Raw genomic sequence first — 22,044 nt, 5'->3', positions numbered from 1 at the left:
TTTTGTATTTCGCTATACTTTCACTTTAAGGTATCAATGTTTTCATCTGACTTTCATCCAAGATTCATAAATTTATTCCCAAAAGATTCAATCAGAAAAAGTGTACATTTTGGGTGAAAGTGTGTGAATGTTGGGTGAAACTGATAATCATACCGTTACGTGTTTCCTCGAACATCTAAATGACTGTATTTGTTATTTTAACCACTTAAGCCCCGGAAGATTTTACCCCCCATTCCGACCAGGGGGTATTTTGCGATTCGGCACTGCGTGACTTTAACGGACAATTGCGCGGTCGTGCGACGCTGTATCTAAACGAATTTGGCGTCCTTTTTTTCCCACAAACAGACCTTTCTTTTGGTGGTATTTGATCACCTGTGCGATTTTTTGATCACGCGCTATAAACAAAAAAAGAGCGTCAATTTTGCAAAAATAGCAATATTTTTCACATTTTTTTATATGAAATTCCCCCCCAAAAAAATGTAAAAATCAAAATTTTTTAACATTTTCGGCCAATTTGTTTTATGCTACCTATGTTTGGTAAAAAAAATCGCAAAAAGGGTATTTTGATTGGTTTGCGCAAAAGTTATCGCGTTTACTAACAAAGGGAAAGATTTTTGTAATTTTTGTTGTTTTTTTTTTAACGCGTAATGGCGGCGATCTGCGATTTTTTTTGCGGTACTGCGACATTGCGGCGGACAGAACGGACCCCTGACTGACATTTTTGACACTTTTGGGGTTACCAGTGACATTACTACAGTAATCAGTGCTATACATATGCACTGTTACTGTAAAAATACACTGGTAGTGAAGGGGTTAACTTTATTTGAGAGGGAGGGGCTGTGTGTGTCCCTAGGGGCGTGCTTTCTACTGTGATTGGCTGTGGCTTCAGATGTATGAAGAGTGATCAACGGTTCTACATAGCAGAACCGTATGATCATCCTTCATACACCGGGGAGAATGACAGGCAGCTTGTTTACACAAGCCGCCTGACTTTCTCCCTCTCCCCCGCCGATCGCAGAGTGACCGGCGGACATCGGGTCCGCCGGTCACACGCGCGGGGGGGGTGCGTGACCGAGCGGGAGCGCGCCTCCGGGGGCGCGTGCTCGCTCCCTAGACCCTCACAGGCTAGCGACGTAGACCTACGTCGATTTGCCTGTGAGGGGCTGACTGCCGACGTAGATCTGCGTTAGGCAGTCGGCAAGTGGTTAACAATTGTCAATATAATGAAAAGTAAGGTGAAAAAAATTGTGGGTTTCACCAATCATTTTTTGCTAAATAATTTTTCATAGTCCATAGAATTGGGGGCATGGTAAGAGTTTGCCCTTTGTCTACATACTTTGTGCTAATAACATTACTATCTCAGTAATGTGGGCGGTATATCTGCCCAAAAGAGGTTATTCCAGTGTGTATTTTGGTGACAGGTACACTTTAAATGGAGAGCATGTTCTATTTTCATTAGCTGTTTATCTATTTAGCTTCTATTTTCAATCACTTTCCCTCATAAGAGATGGCAAGCTCTGTATTGTGGTTGATGTGAGTAGCATTGCAAATTTCGAAAAACACCTACATGGTAAGAAGTATTGCCCCAAATAGGTCATATATGAAAGGTGTTCCTGTTAAGAAATACATATGAGAACTTCTGATTATCGTAAGTAACCTACATTGATGTGTAGTGACGTGACCACAAAGCAGGTCTTGCATAGTCTGATGTACTCTGCACTATCTACAGTATAATGTATTAACCACCTAAGCCCCTGAAGATTTTACCCCCTTCCTGACCAGGGCCTATTTTGCGACTCGGCACTGCGTGACTTTAACGGACAATTGCTAGGTCGTGCGACGCTGCACCTAAACGAATTTGACGTCCTTTTTTCCCCACAAACAGAGCTTTCTTTTGGTGGTATTTGATCACCTGTGCGATTTTTTGATCATGCGCTATAAACAAAAAAAGAGTGACAATTTTGCAAAAATAACAATATTTTTCACATTTTTTTATATGAAATTCCCCAAAAAAAAAATGTAAAAATCAAAATTTTTTAACATTTTAGGCCAATTTGTTTTATGCTACATATGTTTGGTAAAAAAAAAAAAATCGCAAAAAGCGTATTTTGATTGGTTTGCGCAAAAGTTATTGCGTTTACTAACTAAGGGAAAGATTTTTGTCATTTTTGTTGTTTTTTTTTTTTAACGAGTAATGGCGGCGATCTGCGATTTTTTTATGTGGGACTGCGACATTGCGGCGGACAGATCGGACCCTTGACTGACATTTTTGACACTTTTGGGGTTACCAGTGACATTACTACAGTAATCAGTGCTATACATATGCACTGTTACTGTAAAAATGACACTGGCAGGGAAGGAGTTAACTTTATTTGAGAAGGAGGGGTTAAGTGTGTCCCTAGGGGCGTGATTCTAACTGTGATTGGATGTGGCTTGAGGTGTAAGAACAGAGATCAACAGTCCTACATAGCAGAACAGTATGATCTCAATTCTTACACGGGGAAGAATGACAGGCGGCTTTGTTTACATTAGCCGCCTGCCTTTCTTCCGCTGTAACGGGCAATCGCGAGTGCCCGGCGGACATCGCGTCCGCCGGGTACACGCGCGGGGGGGTCCGTGAGCGAGCGGGAGTGGGAGCGCGCCTCCGGCGGCGCGCGCTCCCTCCCTAGACCCTCACAGGCTAGCGACGTAGACCTACCTCACTTTGCCTGTGAGGGGCTGAACGCCGACGTAAATCGTCATTAGGCAGTCGGCAAGTGGTTAAAGAAACAAGAAGTCAAAAAGAACATGCAAAATGTAGGTGCTTCTAGCATATCCTAAAGCCCCCCCCCCTTTTTTTTTTTCGTTTTAGACAGAGCATAGAACAATTTTATTTTTTCCTTTTTTTAAATTTATTTATTTATTTACATTTTTTTTAAAACATTATATACAAAACATATGACCACGTGAAGTACAGATATGCAATACCAGTCCGAATGGCTACAGAGAGCCCACATGGGTCAACTGCCAATTGGATTATATTAACCGCTTGCCGACCGCCGCAAGTAAATTTACTGCGGCGGTCAGCCCCTGCCAGGCAATTAACGTTAATTAACGTCACTAGCCTGGGAGGGTCTGGGGAGCGAGCGTGCGCCGCCGGAGCCGCGCTCCCGCTCCCGCGCGGTCACGGACCCCCCCGCGCGTGTGACCAGCGGACCCGATGTCCGCCGCTCACTCGGCGATCGTCGGGGGAGAGGGAGAAAGTCAGGCAGCTATGTAAACAAGCAGCCTGTCATTCTCCTCGGTGTTAAAACACTGATCAGACAGATCTACTATGCAGATCTGTTGATCAGTGTCCTTTCACCTCAAGCCACAGCCAATCACAGTAGAAAGCACGCCCCTAGGCACACACACAGCCCCTCCCTCCCAAATAAAGTTAACCCCTTCACTACCAGTGTATTTTTACAGTAACAGTGCATATATATAGCACCGATTACTGTAGAAATGTCACTGGTAACCCCAAAAGTGTCAAAAATTTCAGTCAAGGGTCCGATCTGTCCGCCGCAATGTCGCAGTACCGCAAAAAAAATCGCAGATCGCCGCCATTACGCGTTAAAAAAAAAACCAACAAAAATGACAAAAATCTTTCCCTTTGTTAGTAAACGCGATAACTTTTGCGCAAACCAATAAAAATACGCTTTTTGCGATTTTTTTTACCAAACATAGGTAGGATAAAACAAATTGGCCGAAAATGTTAAAAAATTTAGATTTTTACATTTTTTTTGGGGGAATTTCATATAAAAAAATGTGAAAAATATTGTTATTTTTGCAAAATTTACGCTCTTTTTTTGTTTATAGCGCAAAAAGTAAAAATCGCACAGGTGATCAAATACCACCAAAAGAAAGCTCTGTTTGTGGGAAAAAAAGGACGTCAAATTCGTTTAGGTACAGCGTTGCACGACCGCGCAATTGTCCGTTAAAGTCACGCAGTTCCGAATCGCAAAATACCCCCTGGTCGTTTAGCAGGAAAATCCTCCGGGGCTTAAGTGGTTAAAGGTTAACGTCTGTTCCCTGTAAATAAATGTGGTAATAGAGACAAAAAAAAAACAGATCACAGATGCAAACAATCTCACATCCCTTTCTCTCTTCCTCCATAAGCAAGATACAGATTACCACCTATATAGATACGGCCCTGAGCAAGGGGTGAATAACCACGCTGAAAACCAAGCAGCACACAACAAATTCATATAAATTGTGAGAACAGTGTATATGATTATATTGAATCAAAACAATACAAATATATTGTGAAATCAGTGTATGAAAAAATGACATAATAAATTAGATCTAAACCATAATTGTTGATGTGAATCTCAATGTGAGAACGCCCCCGAGGATATAACAGTCTGTAGATGATAAGTGATTCCTTAAAGGAAAAGCTGGTGTTCATGCAGGTCATTGTGTAACCTCCACCGTGGGACTTCCACTAAAAACACACAGAGTCCGCTTACCAGAAAGTTCAGACCCCTTAATTATAGGGGGTCACACCAAGCAGTAATTCCAGCTAGGAACTCCTATGTGAGAACAATGCCAGCATTTCACAGGACACCAGGCTTCCGGCTAATACAAATCCTTCCATGGTTCAGCTCCCAGTATGGCTCACCAATATCTTACGTACATAGTTACATAGTAGGTGAGGTTGAATAAAGACAATAGTCCATCCAGTTCAACCTGTGTAGGTGTGTGTGGCTGTAATCATCTCACATACCCCTGAATGTTCTGATCCTTGAGATGTACATCTAAGAGTCTTTTGAAAGCAACCATACTTCCCGCAGAAACCACCTCTTGTGGTAGAGAATTCCACAATCTTGTAGCCCTAACAGTTAAGTGCCCCCCACGTTGCCTGAGGTTAAAACGCTTCTCCTCTAATCGCATTGTATGCCCTCGAGTCCTCATGCAATCCCTTCGACTGAATAGCTGTTTTTCTATGCCGAGATCACCATTGAGATATTGATAAATTGCTATCATGTCCCCTCTCAGGCGTCTCTTCTCCAGGGAGAATAAATCAAGCGATTTTAGACGCTCTTCATAATTAAGGTCCTCCAATCCCCTAATTAGTTTAGTTGCCCTTCTCTGGACTCTCTCCAGCTCCAACACATCCCTCCTGAGGACTGGTGACCAGAACTGGACAGAATACTCCAGATGCGGTCGGACCAGAGTTTTATAAAGTGGAAGGATTATAGACCAGTGTTGCCAACCCCCCGGAGGGAAATTTACTGGCAGAACGTCCAAAATTTACGGACGGCACAAATTTTTTACTGGCATTGCAAAAATGTACATAAACAGGCTGTTTTCAGTGCTAAACCGTGCAAATATCAATACTTAAACTATAAACATGTAGATAGTGCTATTAGCAATGTGTTTAGGTTAAACAAAAGCCAAAACCATATTTCTCCATTTACATGAAGGTCAGATTAATATAACCCAGCCAGCACAGCGTTCCCCCATATATCAGAGTGTGCAGGATTCCCCCTTACAGTGTAACTGACGTAAAGAGGAATGCTGCATATCTTGATTTAAGCGGGAACTCTGATTTAAGTGGGTGCTCTGGTGACCAGAAACCGCCTTATATCAGAGTCCACTGCATTCCCCTTTACATCAGCGTTCTCTTTTACATCAGGGTCTGCAGAGTTCCCCCTTTGCACTGTAAGGGGAGAATCCTGCAGACTCTGATGTAGAGAGGAATACCAGGAACTCTGATAGGGGGGTGGGGGGACTCTGGTGACCAGAGACCACCTTCCACAGATTAATTACACTAAGGTAAGGGGGGGGGGGTTCCCTGCTATAAGGGGGAAACCTTTATATCAGTTCCCCCCTTACATTATTGTATTCACCCAGCCCTTACATCAGTGACCCCCCTTAGACTGGCCTGGCAGCGCTGTCACTTACCTGAGGGTGGTCAGATGCTGTGGACATCATACAGGAGGAGGTCAGAGACTGCGGACGTTCTACAGGAGATGGTCAGAGGCTGCGCGGACATGGTACAGGAGGTATTGAGAGGCTGCAGACACCCCCCATTCCCCCCCAACAGTAGTGTCCTAATCTGCCCCCCTTCACCCTCCACATCAGTGTCCACCTCTGCCACCTTTTACATCACCCTCCCACAGCAGAGTCCTCCTCTGCCCACCTTCATATACCCTCTATAGCACTGTCCTTCTGTGCCCCCTTCAGACCCCATAGTACTGTACTTCTGTGCCCCCTTCAGACCCCATAGTACTGTACTTCTGTGCCCCCATAGTACTGTCCTGTGTCCCCTTCAGCCCCCATAGTACTGTCCTGTCACTGTGTCCCCTTCAGCCCCCATAGTACTGTCCTGTGTCCCCTTCAGCCCCATAGTACTGTCCTGTGTCCCCTTCAGACCCCATAGTACTGTCCTGTGTCCCCTTCAGACCCCATAGTACTGTCCTGTCACTGTCCTGTGTCCCCTTTAGCCCCCATAGTACTGTCCTGTCACTGTCCTGTGTCCCCTTCAGCCCCATAGTACTGTCCTGTGTCCCCTTTAGCCCCCATAGTACTGTCCTGTGTCCCCTTCAGACCCCATAGTACTGTCCTGTCACTGTGTCCCCTTCAGCCCCCATAGTACTGTCCTGTGTCCCCTTCAGACCCCATAGTACTGTCCTGTCACTGTGTCCCCTTTAGCCCCCATAGTACTGTCATGTCTCCCCTTCAGCCCCCATAGTACTGTCCTGTGTCCCCTTTAGCCCCCATAGTACTGTCCTGTGTCCCCTTCAGACCCCATAGTACTGTCCTGTCACTGTGTCCCCTTTAGCCCCCATAGTACTGTCATGTCTCCCCTTCAGCCCCCATAGTACTGTCCTGTGCCCCCTTCAGCCCCCATAGTACTGTCATGTCTCCCCTTCAGCCCCCATAGTACTGTCCTGTGTCCCCTTTAGCCCCCATAGTACTGTCCTGTCACTGTCCTGTGCCCCCTTCAGCCCCCATAGTACTGTCATGTCTCCCCTTCAGCCCCCATAGTACTGTCCTGTGCCCCCTTTAGCCCCCATAGTACTGTCCTGTCACTGTCCTGTCCCCCCTTCAGCCCCCATAGTACTGTCCTGTCACTGTCATGTCCCCCGTTTAGCCCCCATAGTACTGTCCTGTCACTGTCCTGTGCCCCCTTTAGCCCCCATAGTACTGTCCTGTCACTGTCCTATGCCCCCTTCAGCCCCCATAGTACTGTCCTGTCACTGTCCTGTGCCCACTTCAGCCCCCATAGTCCTGTCACTGTGCCCCTTCAGCCCCCATAGTACTGTCCTGTCACTGTCCTGTGCCCACTTCAGCCCCCATAGTACTGTCCTGTCACTGTCCTATGCCCCCTTCAGCCCCCATAGTACTGTCACTGTGCCCCCTTCAGCCCCCATAGTACTGTCCTGTCTCTGTCCTGTGCCCACTTCAGCCCCCATAGTACTGTCCTGTCACTGTCCTGTGCCCCCTTCAGCCCCCATAGTACTGTCCTGTCACTGTCCTATGCCCCCTTCAGCCCCCATAGTCCTGTCACTGTGCCCCTTCAGCCCCCATAGTACTGTCCTGTCACTGTCCTGTGCCCACTTCAGCCCCCATAGTACTGTCCTGTCACTGTCCTATGCCCCCTTCAGCCCCCATAGTACTGTCACTGTGCCCCCTTCAGCCCCCATAGTACTGTCCTGTCTCTGTCCTGTGCCCACTTCAGCCCCCATAGTACTGTCCTGTCTCTGTCCTGTGCCCACTTCAGCCCCCATAGTACTGTCCTGTCACTGTCCTGTGCCCCCTTCAGCCCCCATAGTACTGTCCTGTCACTGTCCTATGCCCCCTTCAGCCCCCATAGTACTGTCACTGTGCCCCCTTCAGCCCCCATAGTACTGTCCTGTCACTGTGTCCCCTTCTCACATGAGTGTCCATATTCCCCTGCCGCCGCCTGCTGAACTTCAAGCTCAGCTTGTCTCGGATGGCTGGCCGCTGGCTCCTGATTTTTAAATTCTGGCCCCTGGCCCTGGCGGTGGTGTGGCGGGAAATGCGCCATGACATCCACCACCACAGTGACCACACTGTCGCTAGCCGGCGGCCGGTGTAGTTGAAAAAATCGGCAGTACACCGGCCCGGCGGGAAAACTTAAATGATGGCGGGGGCGGAGGCAGGGGCGGGCCGTGGTCATGATCATCTGACACAGCTCCGTCCATTGGGCATGTGTCAGGTGCAGAGTCAGGGGAGGCTGTGATTGGCCGAGACGCGCAGCAGCGCTTGGTGTGCGAGAGAGGGAGGGGGGAAGCTGGGGCTGACGTCACAGGTCTCTGCGAGAGAAGAGAACTCGGCTCTTCGGGGATCTCCGGAACTGCGGTCCGCGCACGCGCAGTTCTAACCTTGCCGCCGCCGCCGTAGATTTACTGGCACTTTTCTCCTGCTACGGGCATTTACGGGCAGGAGAAAAGTGCCCTGATTTTACGGGCTGTCCGTAAATCTACGGGCGGTTGGCAACACTGTTATAGACTTATCTCTGGAATACATCCCTTTCTTTATGCATGCTAATATTCTGCTGGCTTTGGCAGCTGTAGCTTGACATTGCATGCTATTGCCTAGTCTATCATCTACCAAGACTCCCAGATCTTTCTCCATTTTTGATTCCCCCAAGGGTTCCCCCCCTAATGTGTATTATGCTTTTATGTTATTAGTCCCCAAGTGCAAAACCTTACACTTCTCCACATTAAACCTCATTTGCCATGTCGTTGCCCATTCCGTTATTTTGTCCAGGTCATTCTGTAGGATATCTGCTTCATGCTGTGCAGTTATTGCCCTGCCCAATTTTGTGTCATCTGCAAAAACTGATATCGAACTACTGATCCCGACCTCAATGTTGTTTATGAAGAAAGGATGAATCCAATCATCTAAGGATGAATCCAAAGCCCGGTTACCTTAGCTGATTTTATACTATAAGAATGTCATCACAAAGCCCCTTTAGGGATGTGTGCTATCTTCCTTAAAAAAGTAATACTACTCTTTCTTAGTTATATTTGGTCATTACTTACCCACTAGTTCTGTATATACTACAGCCAAAACTAGAATTAGGTAGTCTCGTCCCAGGGCTGCTTGAAGCACGTGCCTGGTTTGATCATCGTGCCAAGCCGCAAAGAGACGGGGGACTCCTTGGAGAAAAGGCATCTATAGCTAAGTATTCTTGTTACATTTTCCAATATTATTACATTTTGTTATCTTTATCTGTTATTATTTAACCACTTGACCTCCAGAAGATATACCTCCCTTCATGACCAGGCCGTTTTTTGCGATACAGCACGGCATTACTTTAACGTCACGCGGTTGTGCGACACTGTACCCAAATAAAGTTTGTGCCCTTTTTTCCCCACAAATAGAGCTTTCTGCTATGTAACATATTCAATAAAAACATTTAAAAAATATTATTTCATCATCAATTTAGACCAAAATGTATTCTGCTACATATTTTTGGTCAAAATAAATTTCAATAAGCGTACTGTATATTGATTGGTTTGCGCAAACGCTAAAACATCTACAAACTATGGGATATTTTTATTTATTTGTTTTACTAGTAATGGCGTCGATCAGCACCTTATAGCAGGACTGCGATATTGCGGGGGACATTTTGACACTAACTGACACTTCGGAAACTTTTTGGGAACCAGTGACACCAATACAGTGATCAATGTAGGAAGGGGAAGAATAGTGGGACTTTATATGAGACTCATGACCAACTGAGTCTCCATCCCTGTTGCATAGAAGCAAAAACACGAAACAAAAAACAAAATCAGAGCCCCCACCCACACAGAGCCCCCCTTACATCAGAGACCCCCCCCCCACACACACACAGAGCCCCTCGCACATTTTCTTGCACCTTTCGTGCACTGTATTTGACTATTCTTATTTATGATCACTAATAACTTAGCCTCCCTTACATTAGAGACCCCCACACAGAGCCCCCCTTACAACAGAGACCCCCCCACACAGTGCCCCTCCTTACATTTGTTGCAGGAGAGAGACCTTACTTACCTCAGTATGGAGGCTCACGCTGTCCGCAGCTTTTCTTTTTTTCTTTAAACTTCCAAACCCACACATCCCCGGGGAGTGTGGGCGGGGCAGACCCAGGAGGAGAAGGGGCGGGAAGAGGAGGAGCTGACAATCTCTCCTCTGGCATCCCTGGAGAGGAGGAATCTGTCAGTGGCGGCAGATCGGAGGCTGAGCTGTGTGAGATACACAGCTCAGCCCTGCAGCTAGGAGGCCGAGGCACAGCCGTACAGCAGGAAGTAAGCGGCAGCCGCGGCCTGTGTTATCCCTCTCCAAGCCGCGGTCGCCACTTACCTCCCGCTGTGCGGCCTGATCGTCTGCGAGCTGTGATGGCCGCACGACGCCCCTGTTGCCCATGGCGCCCTGTGCGGCCGCACAACTCGCACACCCCAAAGGTCGGCCCTGATCATGGGGCCCCACATAGCCTACCTGGCAGCCTCACCCCCCCCCCCCCCGAATATATTAAGACAATATTTTCACTAAAAATACACTAAAACCATTATTAGTGGACACAAACATAACAGAGAACCTGTGTGAATTAGCCCTTTTTAAATTGTGTTTTACATTTTTTTTTTAAATGTTAAAACATTTTTATTATTATTTTATTTTACAATTTGTTTTAATTATTTATTGTAATGTTTAATTTAAATGTCTTTTTTTACAATTTCTTATTTTCTTACAGGACAGGAAAGCCTGCAGTGCTGTGGGGGGGGGGGGGAGTCAGTGAAAGGGGGGCACATGGGGAGAGGGGGATCAGAAGCAAGCAGAACAGAGAGGGAATTACAGGAACGATGCTCTGTGTCTGTGTCTCTCCCTGCAGCAGCTGAAAGCTGGCAGGAGGGGGAGAATCTGACATTCAGCTGCTGCAGAGAGCCGCACAGGGCTTCATTCTGTAATTGCCACCCTGTCCAACCGCACCAAATTCCTGTGCTGTTGGGCCCCCCCCTGTGTGCCTGGGCCCCCTACAGGAGGACTGGTGCCCCCCCCCCCCCCCCCCAACTGCTGCCCTCCAGTACAATACAATAGCTTTCTGGGCATAAAAGGAAAGTAAATGGAACAAGGAGCAGCTGTATGTATGGGAAACAAAGTTGTTAAAAATTCAGACGAGGCATACTCTTGGTGCAATGAAGTCCAGATTGGCTTCTAGTAGGGCGTGGAAGTCAGCCCAAAGGGACAAAATACGTGGAAATGTCCAAAATATATTTGGTTTGCAGATACTTCGCCATATCTTGGGCAGCAAACTTTGTTTACGGCTTTTAGAAAGTTTTGCAGAGGTATAGGAGCAAGGAACAGTTAAAACCTCTGTCAATGCATGTCCCATTGAGAAAGTTTCCCTTGCACATACAACAGGAAATCTCTCCAAAGTCAAAGAAATCCTCTTTGCCATTTGCTACTGGAACAAGTCTCCCCCACTGAAAAAAGATTTCCCTGTATTTCTGTTACAGTAAAAACTCATAGTTTTGGAATATTTATCACTTTTGGTCTTGGCGACAATGGTCATCAAGATGAGTTGAAGACACATTACAGCGTTCAGGCATGAGCACTGCATTCTAGAGGGGGGGGGGGGGGGGGGTCACATGCCCCTCTATAACCAGAACCACTGGAAATTTCCCAAAGGTTCAGATGGAGCAATAAAGTGGTAAGGAAGTGCAATAAAGGTAAGTATCAGCGAGTAGGGGCTTTTTTTTTTATCATGACGGCCTGACACTGTATGGTGGCCCTAGGCATGCATTTATAGTTGGACCTGTATGCATAATCCAACAGTTTTACAATGTCGGTTTGCTCAGCTTCTCTTAATCTCTATGCACTGCTTTTATTTCCAGGCAATGGAACCTCTTGTATGTCTGCTGTAAACAGCTCAACAACAGTACAATATAATACTACAGCTACACAGCCATTTATACTGAGATGTCCAATACAACTTTGCACCCAGACAACCCCCAATATCACCTGGTGTAAGGTCATAGATGAAGATATCTGTGTCCCTGTGACTCTGGGGCTAAGGATCTCCCCAGACCAAGAACATCGGGAAAAAGAAAACTACACTCTTCACATTCTGAAGTTTCACTCTGCAGAGATACATGACTCTGGATTGTACAAATGTTCGGTGGCTGACCAGGAGCAACAAATTGTGAGAGTGATCGAGGTCAGGGTATTTGGTAAGTTAAGTATCGTAACAAAAAGTTTCAACAGAGTTTCTTCGAAGTAAATTTACATTCTTTTTCAATTCATTTTTTTTTTTTTTTTTAATATACATCAGCAAAAGTGTGGCCATTTATTGTAAGGAAGAATACAGATAGAGGCAGGGAGTGCAAAATGCATGACGGTGTAGTGATGGTTAGTGAGGAAGTATGCATAGGTACATTGGTGGGGAGTGCAAATGGGTGCAGTGGTGGAGAGTGCACATGGATGCAGTGATGGGGAGGGCACATCAGTGGAGTGGTGGGGAGGGCACATCAGTGGCATAGTGGGGAGTGCACAGGGGTGCAGAGGTGGAGGGGGGGGGGTGCACATCAGTGGAGTGTTGGGGAGTACACATGGGTGCAGTGGTGGGGATGGGATTGCGCACTGGTGCAATGATGGGGAGCGCACATTGGATTAGTGGTGGGGAGTGCACATTGATGGAGTGATGGGGAGTGCGCATTGATGCAGTGGTCGGGAGTACACATCAGTGGAATGGTGGGGAGTACACATGGGTGCAGTGGTGGTGAGTGCACATTGGTGGAGTGGTGGGAGTGCACATTGGTGCCATGGAGGGGAGTTCGCATTGGTGCCGTGATGGGAAGTGCATATGGGTGCAGTGGTGGGGAGTTCACAACAGTGGAATGGTGGGGAGAACACATGAGTGCAGTGGTGGGGAGTGCGCATTGGTGCCGTGGTGGGAAGTGCATATGGGTGCAGTGGTGGGAAGTACACAACAGTGGAATGGTGGGGAGAACACATAAGTGAAGTGTTGGGGAGTGCACATTGGTGCCGTGGTGGGAAGTGCGTATGGGTACAGTGGTGGGGAGTGCACAACAGTGGAATGGTTGGGAGTACACATGAGTGCAGTGGTGGGGAGTTCACAACAGTGGAATGGTGGGGAGAACACATGAGTGCAGTGGTGGGGAGTTCACAACAGTGGAATGGTGGGGAGAACACATGAGTGCAGTGGTGGGGAGTGCGCATTGGTGCCGTGATGGGAAGTGCATATGGGTGCAATGGTGAGGAGTTCACAACAGTGGAATGATGGGGAGAACACATGAGTGAAGTGGTGGGGAGTGCACATTGGTGCCGTAGTGGGAAGTGCGTATGGGTACAGTGGTGGGGAGTGCACAACAGTGGAATAGTTGGGAGTGCACATGAGTGCAGTGGTGGGGAGTTCACAACAGTGGAATGGTGGGGAGAACACATGAGTGCAGTGGTTGGGAGTGCGCATTGGTGCCGTGGTGGGAAGTGCATATGGGTGCAGTGGTGAGAAGTGAACAACAGTGGAATGGTGGGGAGAACACATGAGTGCAGTGTTGGGGAGTGTGCATTGGTGCCGTGGTGGGAAGTGCGTATGGGTACAGTGGTGGGGAGTGCACAACAGTGGAATGGTGGGGAGAACACATGAGTGCAGTGGTGGGGAGTGCACATTGGTGCCGTGATGGGAAGTGCAAATGGGTGCAATGGTGAGGAGTTCACAACAGTGGAATGGTGGGGAGTACACATGAGTGCAGTGGTGGGGAGTGCACATTGGTGCCGTGATGGGAAGTGCAAATGGGTGCAATGGTGAGGAGTTCACAACAGTGGAATGGTGGGGAGTACACATGAGTGCAGTGGTGGGGAGTGCACATTGGTGCTGTGGTGGGAAGTGCATATGGATGCAGTGGTGGGGAGTGGATATCAGTGGAATGGTAGGGAGTACACATGAGTACAGTGGTGGGGAGTGCACATTGGTGCAGTGCTGGGGAGTGCACTGCCGGGGAGTGTGCATCTGTTCAGTGATACCATGCCCAGCCTCACTTCCTAGTCATTCTATAGTGAAGGAACTACAGATTAAGAAGAGATGGAAAAAAAAAAAAAAGAAGAGATGGGAGAAGGGCAAGCAGAAGAGCCTGCACTGAAGGCATTCTCTGGTAGAGGAGGGATGGACACTGTCCCGAGATGCAGGTGGCACTGAGTTTTGATGTCCGCGTCTATATCAGCTGCCATTTCTACAAAAACCCAGCTGCGTCTTAAAAAGTCCAATCTAAAAAAGTAAACACATTGGGGGGGGATTTACTAAAACTGGAGAGTGCAAAATCTGGTGCAGCTCTGCATAGAAACCAATCAGCTTTTTAGTTAAAGCCCAACTGAACAAGCTGAAGGTAAATGGTGATAGGCTATAATGCACAGCTGCAAAAGATTTTGCTCACTCCAGCTTTAGTAAATCAAACCCAATTTCTTCTACTAGCTAAACATTTTTAATAATACGCTTCATCACTATTTAACTCTACCAAATTAATCAACTCATTTCTTGAACCTTGTACATTAATATTTTGAGCAAGCAATCAAAATTTTAAGCTGAAAATAAAAAGGGAACTAGAACTTCAGTTTACTTACTAAATAAATGTGATTGACGTAAAATTATGGCTCAATTTTTTTTTTTACCTGCTTCCTCCTTTGCAGTGGTGTGCTATGGTTCAGCTTTACTACTCCTTCTCAGAATGCTATAGGCTTTTTTTTTAGATTGAGTTACTAAAGCAGCAGCGGCTGTTTATTGTGAAATAATTGTGTATTTTGCAAAATGTATGTTCACTTAACTTAGAAAATAGGGTGAAACTCTGGTCATTTTAACCACTTAAGCCCCGGAAGATTTTACCCCCTTCCTGACCAGGGTTTTTTTTTGCGATTTTTTACTGCGTGATTTTAACGGACAATTACGCGGTCGTGCGACGCTGTACCTAAACAAATTTTACGTCCTTTTTTTCCCACAAACAGATCTTTCTTTTGGTGGTATTTGATCACCTGTGCGATTTTTTGATCATGCGCTATAAACAAAAAAAGAGCGTAAATTTTGCAAAAATAACAATATTTTTTACTTTTTTTTATATGAAATTCCCCCCCAAAAAAATGTAAAAATCAAAATTTTTTAAAATTTTTGGCCAATTTGTTTTATGCTACATATGTTTGGTAAAAAAAATCGCAAAAAGCGTATTTTGATTGGTTTGCGCAAAAGTTATCGCGTTTACTAACTAAGGGAAAGATTTTTGTCATTTTTGGTGTTTTTTTTTTTAACGAGTAATGGCGGCGATCTGCGATTTTTTTTTGCGGTACTGCAACATTGCGGCGGACAGATCGGACCCTTGACTGACATTTTTGACACTTTTGGGGTTACCAGTGACATTACTGCAGTAATCAGTGCTATACATATGCACTGTTACTGTAAAAATGACACTGGCAGGGAAGGGGTTAACTGTATTGGAGAGGGAGGGGTTAAGTGTGTCCTAGGGGCGTGTTTCTAACTGTGATGGGACATCTCACCTATTGTAAAAACAGAGATCAACGGTTCTACATAGTAGAACCGTCTGATCTCCATTTTTACACAAGGGAGAATGACAGGCGGCTTGTTTACATAAGCCGCCCGCCTTTCTCCCGCTCTACCGACGATCGTAGTGTGACCGGCGGACATTGGGTCCGCCGGTCACACGCACAGACTCCTTAGTGAACGAGCCAGGGCGGGTGCGCGCCTCAGCGGGCGGGCGCTCGCCCGCTATTGGCTCAAAACCCGGTGACAGGCTAGCGACGTAGACCTACGTCACTCTGCCTGGCTGGGGCTGACTGCCGCAGTAAATATACTGTGCGCAGTCGGCAAGCGGTTAAAGGGTTAGTTCACCTGTTCACAAATAATGAAAGGTGGACTAAATGCAAAATGATGTAGATAACTTATATTGAAAAGGTTTAACCTATGAACTGAAAAACAGCTTGTAACACACTTGATTTTTTTTTTTTTCTCTAAAGCATTCCGATTCAGAAACTGTTGATTACACAGCAAGTCCTGGCTGTAATTTTGACAGCCGAGAATTGCCAGTAAGTGTGGTGAGGGGAAGTAACAGTAGGGGAGAAGTACAGGGCATGCTATGTATGCCCTGTGTCAGGGCCGGCCCCACCATGGGTCCTGCTGAATCCATTGGACCCAGGCAGAACTTGGAGGGGGGAGACAAACTGACTCCCAAATTTTTTTTTCCAGCAGTTTTGTGTGTCATCAGTTTGCCGCGCGTTACAGGTGGTATTTCCCCATTTCATACTGCTGCCCGTAGTGGAAACTGATGAGTATGAAGAGGCAAAGTGTCTCCTCCGGGGAACGTCCCTCACATGATCGTGGTGTGCGCAATGACGTCAGACATCAGTGCACTCCATCTCACGCAGGGCAGGCTGGATCTTCTAGGGCGGTGGGCACTGCAGACACAGGAGTGATAGGAGGACTGAGGACAGACAGTGAGTGTTTGGTGGACCGGTCCAGTGGTGAGTTATGGAAGAAGATAACAGTATATATAATATTTTCTAAATTTATATTTATTTAAAATAATTGATGTTGGGGCCTTTTGGTGGGGGTGATTTTTTTTTGGGGTGGGGGCCGCATTTCATTCTTGGACCCAGGCAGCACAACGTCTTGGGCCAGCCCTTCCCTGTGTATTTAAATACATTTTATTTTGGATGTAAGTAGCACACCTCAAAGTCCACCACTAGTTAAACTACTGAGGGCCACAAATAAAAAAGCAGGAATAGCATGCCTGCTTTACAAAGTGGGCATGTTCTTACTGCAGTGTCCTCCCTTGTAAACATTGTAGAGATATCAGCCACACAGACAGTGCAATGACTCCAGTGGGGTTGATATACTAAAGGAGCAGAGCTTGTTCAAGCGAAATTAAAGCCTTTTTATTTTTTTTAAATAACAAACCCTTACCTGCTCTGTGTGATTGCTTTTTACAGAACAGCCCAGATCTTCTTCTTCTTGGGTCCCTCACCAGCGCTCCTGGCTCCTCCCTACTGCCGGGTGCCCCCACAGCAAGCAGCTTACTCTGGGTGCCAAGGAGGCTCGCTCCCAACCTGCGGCTCTGTGTGTTCATTCAGACATGTAGCCATAGCTTGGTCCCGCCCCCTTCGTCTGATTGGCTCACTAGCTGTGATTGACAGCAGCTGGAGCCAATGTCTCCTACTGCTGCCAAAAGCCAGTCAGGAGTTTGAGTCCCCGAAGAGGCAAGGCTCTCGTGGACGTCGCTGGATTGAGAGGGGGCTGCGGTAAGTATTAGGGGGGCTGCTGAACACAGAAGGTAAAAAACCTTGTGCCTTTACAACCACTTTCCCTTTGTAAAATGAATTTTTGCTTAGCTTAGTATAATAGAGTGAAGTTATGTTCATGTTGGGTAACCAGTAATGTGGAAGGAAAAGATAAAAATACTTTTTTTTTTTTAAATTTTTGTAATTTTGGAACTTTTTTTTTTTTTACTTTTAGGATATTAGGATATTGTAGTAGGAACCTGCATGTAATCAGTAGCTTTCGGCTCTGATTTGAGCCAGGACATTGCAGATAATTATTTAAAATGGCCTTAGAGTGAAATTTTAATGATATAGGTGTAGCACCCTCTAGTGTGTGCTACTAGAAGTGTAATACAGATAAAAGCATTTTCTAGCTCTGGGATAAAGCTGAGTCACTGGATCTGGGTCAGGGTTTTTAGAGGCCAGGGCTGGATGACTCATCCTGGCAGCTCTCTAGTGCCTCTCCCTAGTATCTGGAAAGTTGGAGAACATTCTAAAACTAGTGGGCGGAGGTGAGGAGAAGCTGCTTCGAATACTTATGGGCTATCAGCCAATCCTCAGAAGGGGGCTGGCAGGGAACTGGGATAACCCATAATCAGACCTGAGCCATGCCAGCAGAGGGAGTCGGGTGGAAGATGGAGAAGCAGTGCTGGAGAAGGCTGTAGGTGGCCCTTGAGTGACCCCTTTCCGGGGGGGGGGGGGGGTTACCTCAGGCTGGATGTGGGGAGCCTGGCCTGGAAGGATCGCAACACAGGAGGCAGTGAGAAGGAACAAGCAAAGACAGTAGTGAGTAGATCAGCACAGTACAGGGATAAAACAAGGGGAAAGACTGTCAGCTGTAGCAGTGCTTTCTTGAAGACCACACTGTGCCAAGACTTCATGTAACCTTGCCTGGGGAGATCTCAATGTGTGTGTGCCTGTTGGGCAGGACTGGGTCAGAAAGTCAGTTGGGAGGACTGAGAGAAAGAGCAGCCAGGCATGGTTGGTGGCAGCCAGCTAGGCTAGCATTCTGCAGGCAAGTGGAGCTGGGATCATTGGCCACAGGAAAGTGGAGAGATGTCATGCTGTTCACTTCATCTGTGCTATTTTGTCAAGAGACTGAGAGTTCCTGCCTGTAATGGGCCTTTGTTGAACTAGCAATAGTACTGCTAGCTCCAGCAATACTGAGTAGCAGGTACTATATAAAGGAACCAAATTTGTGCAGGTGGAAGGAAGAAGAGGACTTTGTGTAAATAGCGAGGAAATTGTCCCTTTGTTCTGCGTTTGAACATTTCCAAGTTAGGCATCCCATAATTCCACTATCCTATTGAACTTATCATCCCCTAATAAAAACAACAAAAACAAGCCAAGGACTGTTTTCTGAGTTGGAGTAAATGCAGGAAATGCTATGTGACTGGCAATGCAGCAGTGGTGAACCCTAACTTCAGGACTCCAATGGTTGTAGTGCTACATAGTAAAATTATTATTGATATAGGCAGTGGTAGTGGGAACAATTTACTAGAGGACTATGGCATATCAAGCACTCATTCCTGCAAAAATAATTGTCTTTAAATAGCTAAACAACAACATATGAATAAAAAAAAAAAAAAGTATTATGCTACATAATAAAATGTATTTTTCTTACTTCTTTTTAGATGATCCCAGGCCAAAACCCTTCATTCTAGATACCAGCAAAACCTGGACTACATACTTTTTCATAGCAGTACGGATGATCCTTGTCATAGTGATTTATGCTTTATTATACCGTTACCTACGGGAGGTCAAAGGTAAAAAAAAAGAAAAATGCATAATAAAAGTAAATGGGGGCGCATGAGAGATAAATGTTTTCTAGGGGTGCCAAAAACAATCCGCTTTTATTTATATATGGTTTACACCTTTTTTTTTTTTTTCCATTTTTTTTTTTAAAGAAAAAAAAAAAAAACAGTTGCTGTAACTGCTTAACCACTTTACCGCCGGAGGATTTTGCTGTCTTACATCTGGGCCACTTTTTGCGATTCGGCACTGTGCGACTTTAACTGACAATTGCGCAGTTATGCAATGCCGTACCCAAACAAAATCAAAGTCCTTTTTTTCCCACAAACAGAGCTTTCTTTTGGTGGTATTTGATCACCTGTGCGGTTTTTACTTTTTGCGCTATAAACAAAAAAAGAGCGACAATTTTGAAAAAATAACAATATTTTTCATATTTTTTTATATGAAATTCCCCCCCAAAAAAATGTAAAAATCCAAATTTTTTATCATTTTAGGCCAATTTGTTTTCTGCTACATATTTTCGGTAAAAAAAAATCGCAATAAGCGTATTTTGATTGGTTTGCGCAAAAGTTATTGCGTTTACTAACTAAGGGAAAGATTTCTGTCGTTTTTGGTGTTTTTTTTTTAACGAGTAATGGCGGCGATCTGCAATTTTTTTTTGCGGGACTTGCGACATTGTGGCGGACAGATCGGACCCTTGACTGACATTTTTGACACTTTTGGGGGTACCAGTGACATTACTACAGTAATCAGTGCTATACATATGCACTGTTACTGTAAAAATTACACTGGCAGGGAAGGGGTTAATTTTTATTGGTGATCAAGGGGTTAATGTATGCCTGGTGCTTACTGACGTGTGTGGGGGGAGGGGACTATGTGACACAAGGACAGATTGCAGGTTCAGCTATGCTGAACCCGGCAATCTGACCCTGCCTGTCACTTAGGAGATCCGTCCGCTTGTGTTTACAAAAGCGGGCGGATCTCCACACTCGATTCCCTGACGATCGGGGAAGAGCAGCAGCGATCGCCGCCGCTCCTCCCCTGGCCCGACTCCCGCTGTGACTGAATACAGCGGGAGCGAGCCTCCGGCTGCTCGCGTGCGCCGCCGGGAGAGGGGAATGTCTGGTGACGTAGGTCTACGTCGCCAGACGTTATCGAGCCACTTTGCCGCAGTAGAGCTCTAGTGAGCAGCGGCAAAGTGGTTAAAAAATAAATAATTAGCTGGGGTTAGCCTTCAATTCCTTTGTTGCCCACTAAAAGATCATTTGAAACTATGCTTCCATCTAAGACTACCCCATCCACAGGGTGACAACATTGCTGCACTATTTCACTGCAGAACAATGGGTGTTGTCACCAGGGTTGCCAACTGTCAGTAAATTCACAAACAGTTTGTAAAATTCATGATTTTTACATTTGTCCATGGTCTGGATGTCTATTACGGAAATGGAGTCTGTGTGACTTTACAGACAGTTGGCAACCCTGGTTGTCACCATGTTAAAGGAAGTGGAAGTATACCAAATCTAGATGTGGGCAGGGCTTAGTGTCTGATACAAGGACTCTAACACAGGGAACGTGTTCACTAATGCCATGGGAACATGGACATGGGGGCCATGGTCATGGGAAGTCAGCATTAAAGCAGCTATATTCACTGGGTATGCTGACAGCACCAGGCACGAGACATAAAAAAGGTTTTACAATGAGATCTGCTGTCCTTACAGATGCTCTCCAAACACCAGAGTGCTTCTTGACTTGAGTACTCAGAGTAATGAAATAATATTGTGAAACACCTAAAAAATGATTGTGTCATAAACACAATCTGACACTGTCAAATGCATGTTGGGTTTTGGGGGAAAGTCACTTTGGGCACTTAAAAGGTGAATGACCAGTTAGAACAGGAATCCCATCGGAGGAGTCTGATCGGAGACAGTTGGGTTTTGCTCACAAATGGGAAGAATTTTCAATAAGAATGGGCTCCTGTGGAGGTAATAGCTGCTGAGGCAGACACGCAGGGACAGGGCCACTGATACCATAGGAGAAAGGGGTACGGGAAGTACTCCCATACTGAGCCCAGGCCCCATCAGGTCAGCAGAAGGCCCCAAGCCTAGAGGGACTATGTGTAGGCTGTACTTTCAAGCAGACTCCCATGTACTCCCCACACTCTGTTTGTCAGCTATCACTTTGCTTTTACCAAGCATAGCCTTGGTGACTCTCCCGTTTGTGACGTCACTGTCAACCAACCACTCCACTATGTGCACTGCACTCCTAGCATGAGCAGTCTGTAGGAGCCCCTTTCCTGTTCCTTTCCGTGGGCCTCTTCTATGAACTCTGATCTTTAGTTCTTTCCATAAATTTTCTATTGGATTTAAGTCAGGTGATTGGCTGGGTCATTCTAGCAGCTTTATTTTCTTTCTTTGAAACCAATTGAGAGTTTCCTTGGCTTTGTGTTTGGGATCATTGTCCTGATGAAATGTCCCCCATTGTTTTATCTTCATCATCCTGGTAGATGGCAGCAGATTTTTATCAAGAATGTCTTGGTACATTTTTCCATTCATCCTTCTGTCAGTGAATGATCTGAAGTTTGCCAGTACCGTATGCTGAAAAACAGCCCTATACCATGATATTCCCACCTCCAAACTTCACTACAGCACTGCCCCCTTGAGGGCTGCTGGATTTCTCACCTTTTCGGGTCCCTCTGGGTTACCGGTAGCAACTGAATGCAGAAACTAACACTTTACTTTCCGGATCAGACAATGAACAGTCTAGGGGTTGTTGTTCTTGTTTTTTTATTTTATATGGGGTTTGGAGAAGGGAAGAGTGGGATACTCCAGAACTTCAAGTCAGATCAAAAAAGTTGCATCAAAGTTGCACTGTAAATCACACGACTTTGGCGTCGCACTAGTGGAAACGTAGCCTAAATCTTCCAATTCTTTACTGTCACCCCTCAGCTGTGATCAAGGCTCATCGCTGAAATGCATTAACCACCTT

At 46.0% G+C, this 22,044-nt stretch overlaps 1 protein-coding gene across 1 annotated transcript in view; it reads left to right on the top strand.

Moving 5' to 3' along the window:
• Positions 1–22,044, top strand: part of LOC309547940 (uncharacterized protein) — a gene marked incomplete at both ends in the record, with an annotated part of 47,569 nt that overhangs the window by 3,899 nt on the left and 21,626 nt on the right. Inside the window, 2 exons of the mRNA XM_082247938.1 lie at positions 11,868–12,203; positions 18,942–19,073. Coding sequence (XP_082104064.1) covers positions 11,868–12,203; positions 18,942–19,073 — 468 coding nt within the window. The remainder of the gene's footprint in view (positions 1–11,867; positions 12,204–18,941; positions 19,074–22,044) is intronic.

This window comes from Pelophylax lessonae (genome assembly GCF_965119305.1).
Source record: "Pelophylax lessonae genome assembly, chromosome: 2".
NCBI lineage: Eukaryota > Metazoa > Chordata > Amphibia > Anura > Ranidae > Pelophylax > Pelophylax lessonae.
The sequence above is the reverse complement of the archived record's forward strand: the minus strand, read 5'-3'. Positions and strand labels throughout refer to the sequence as shown.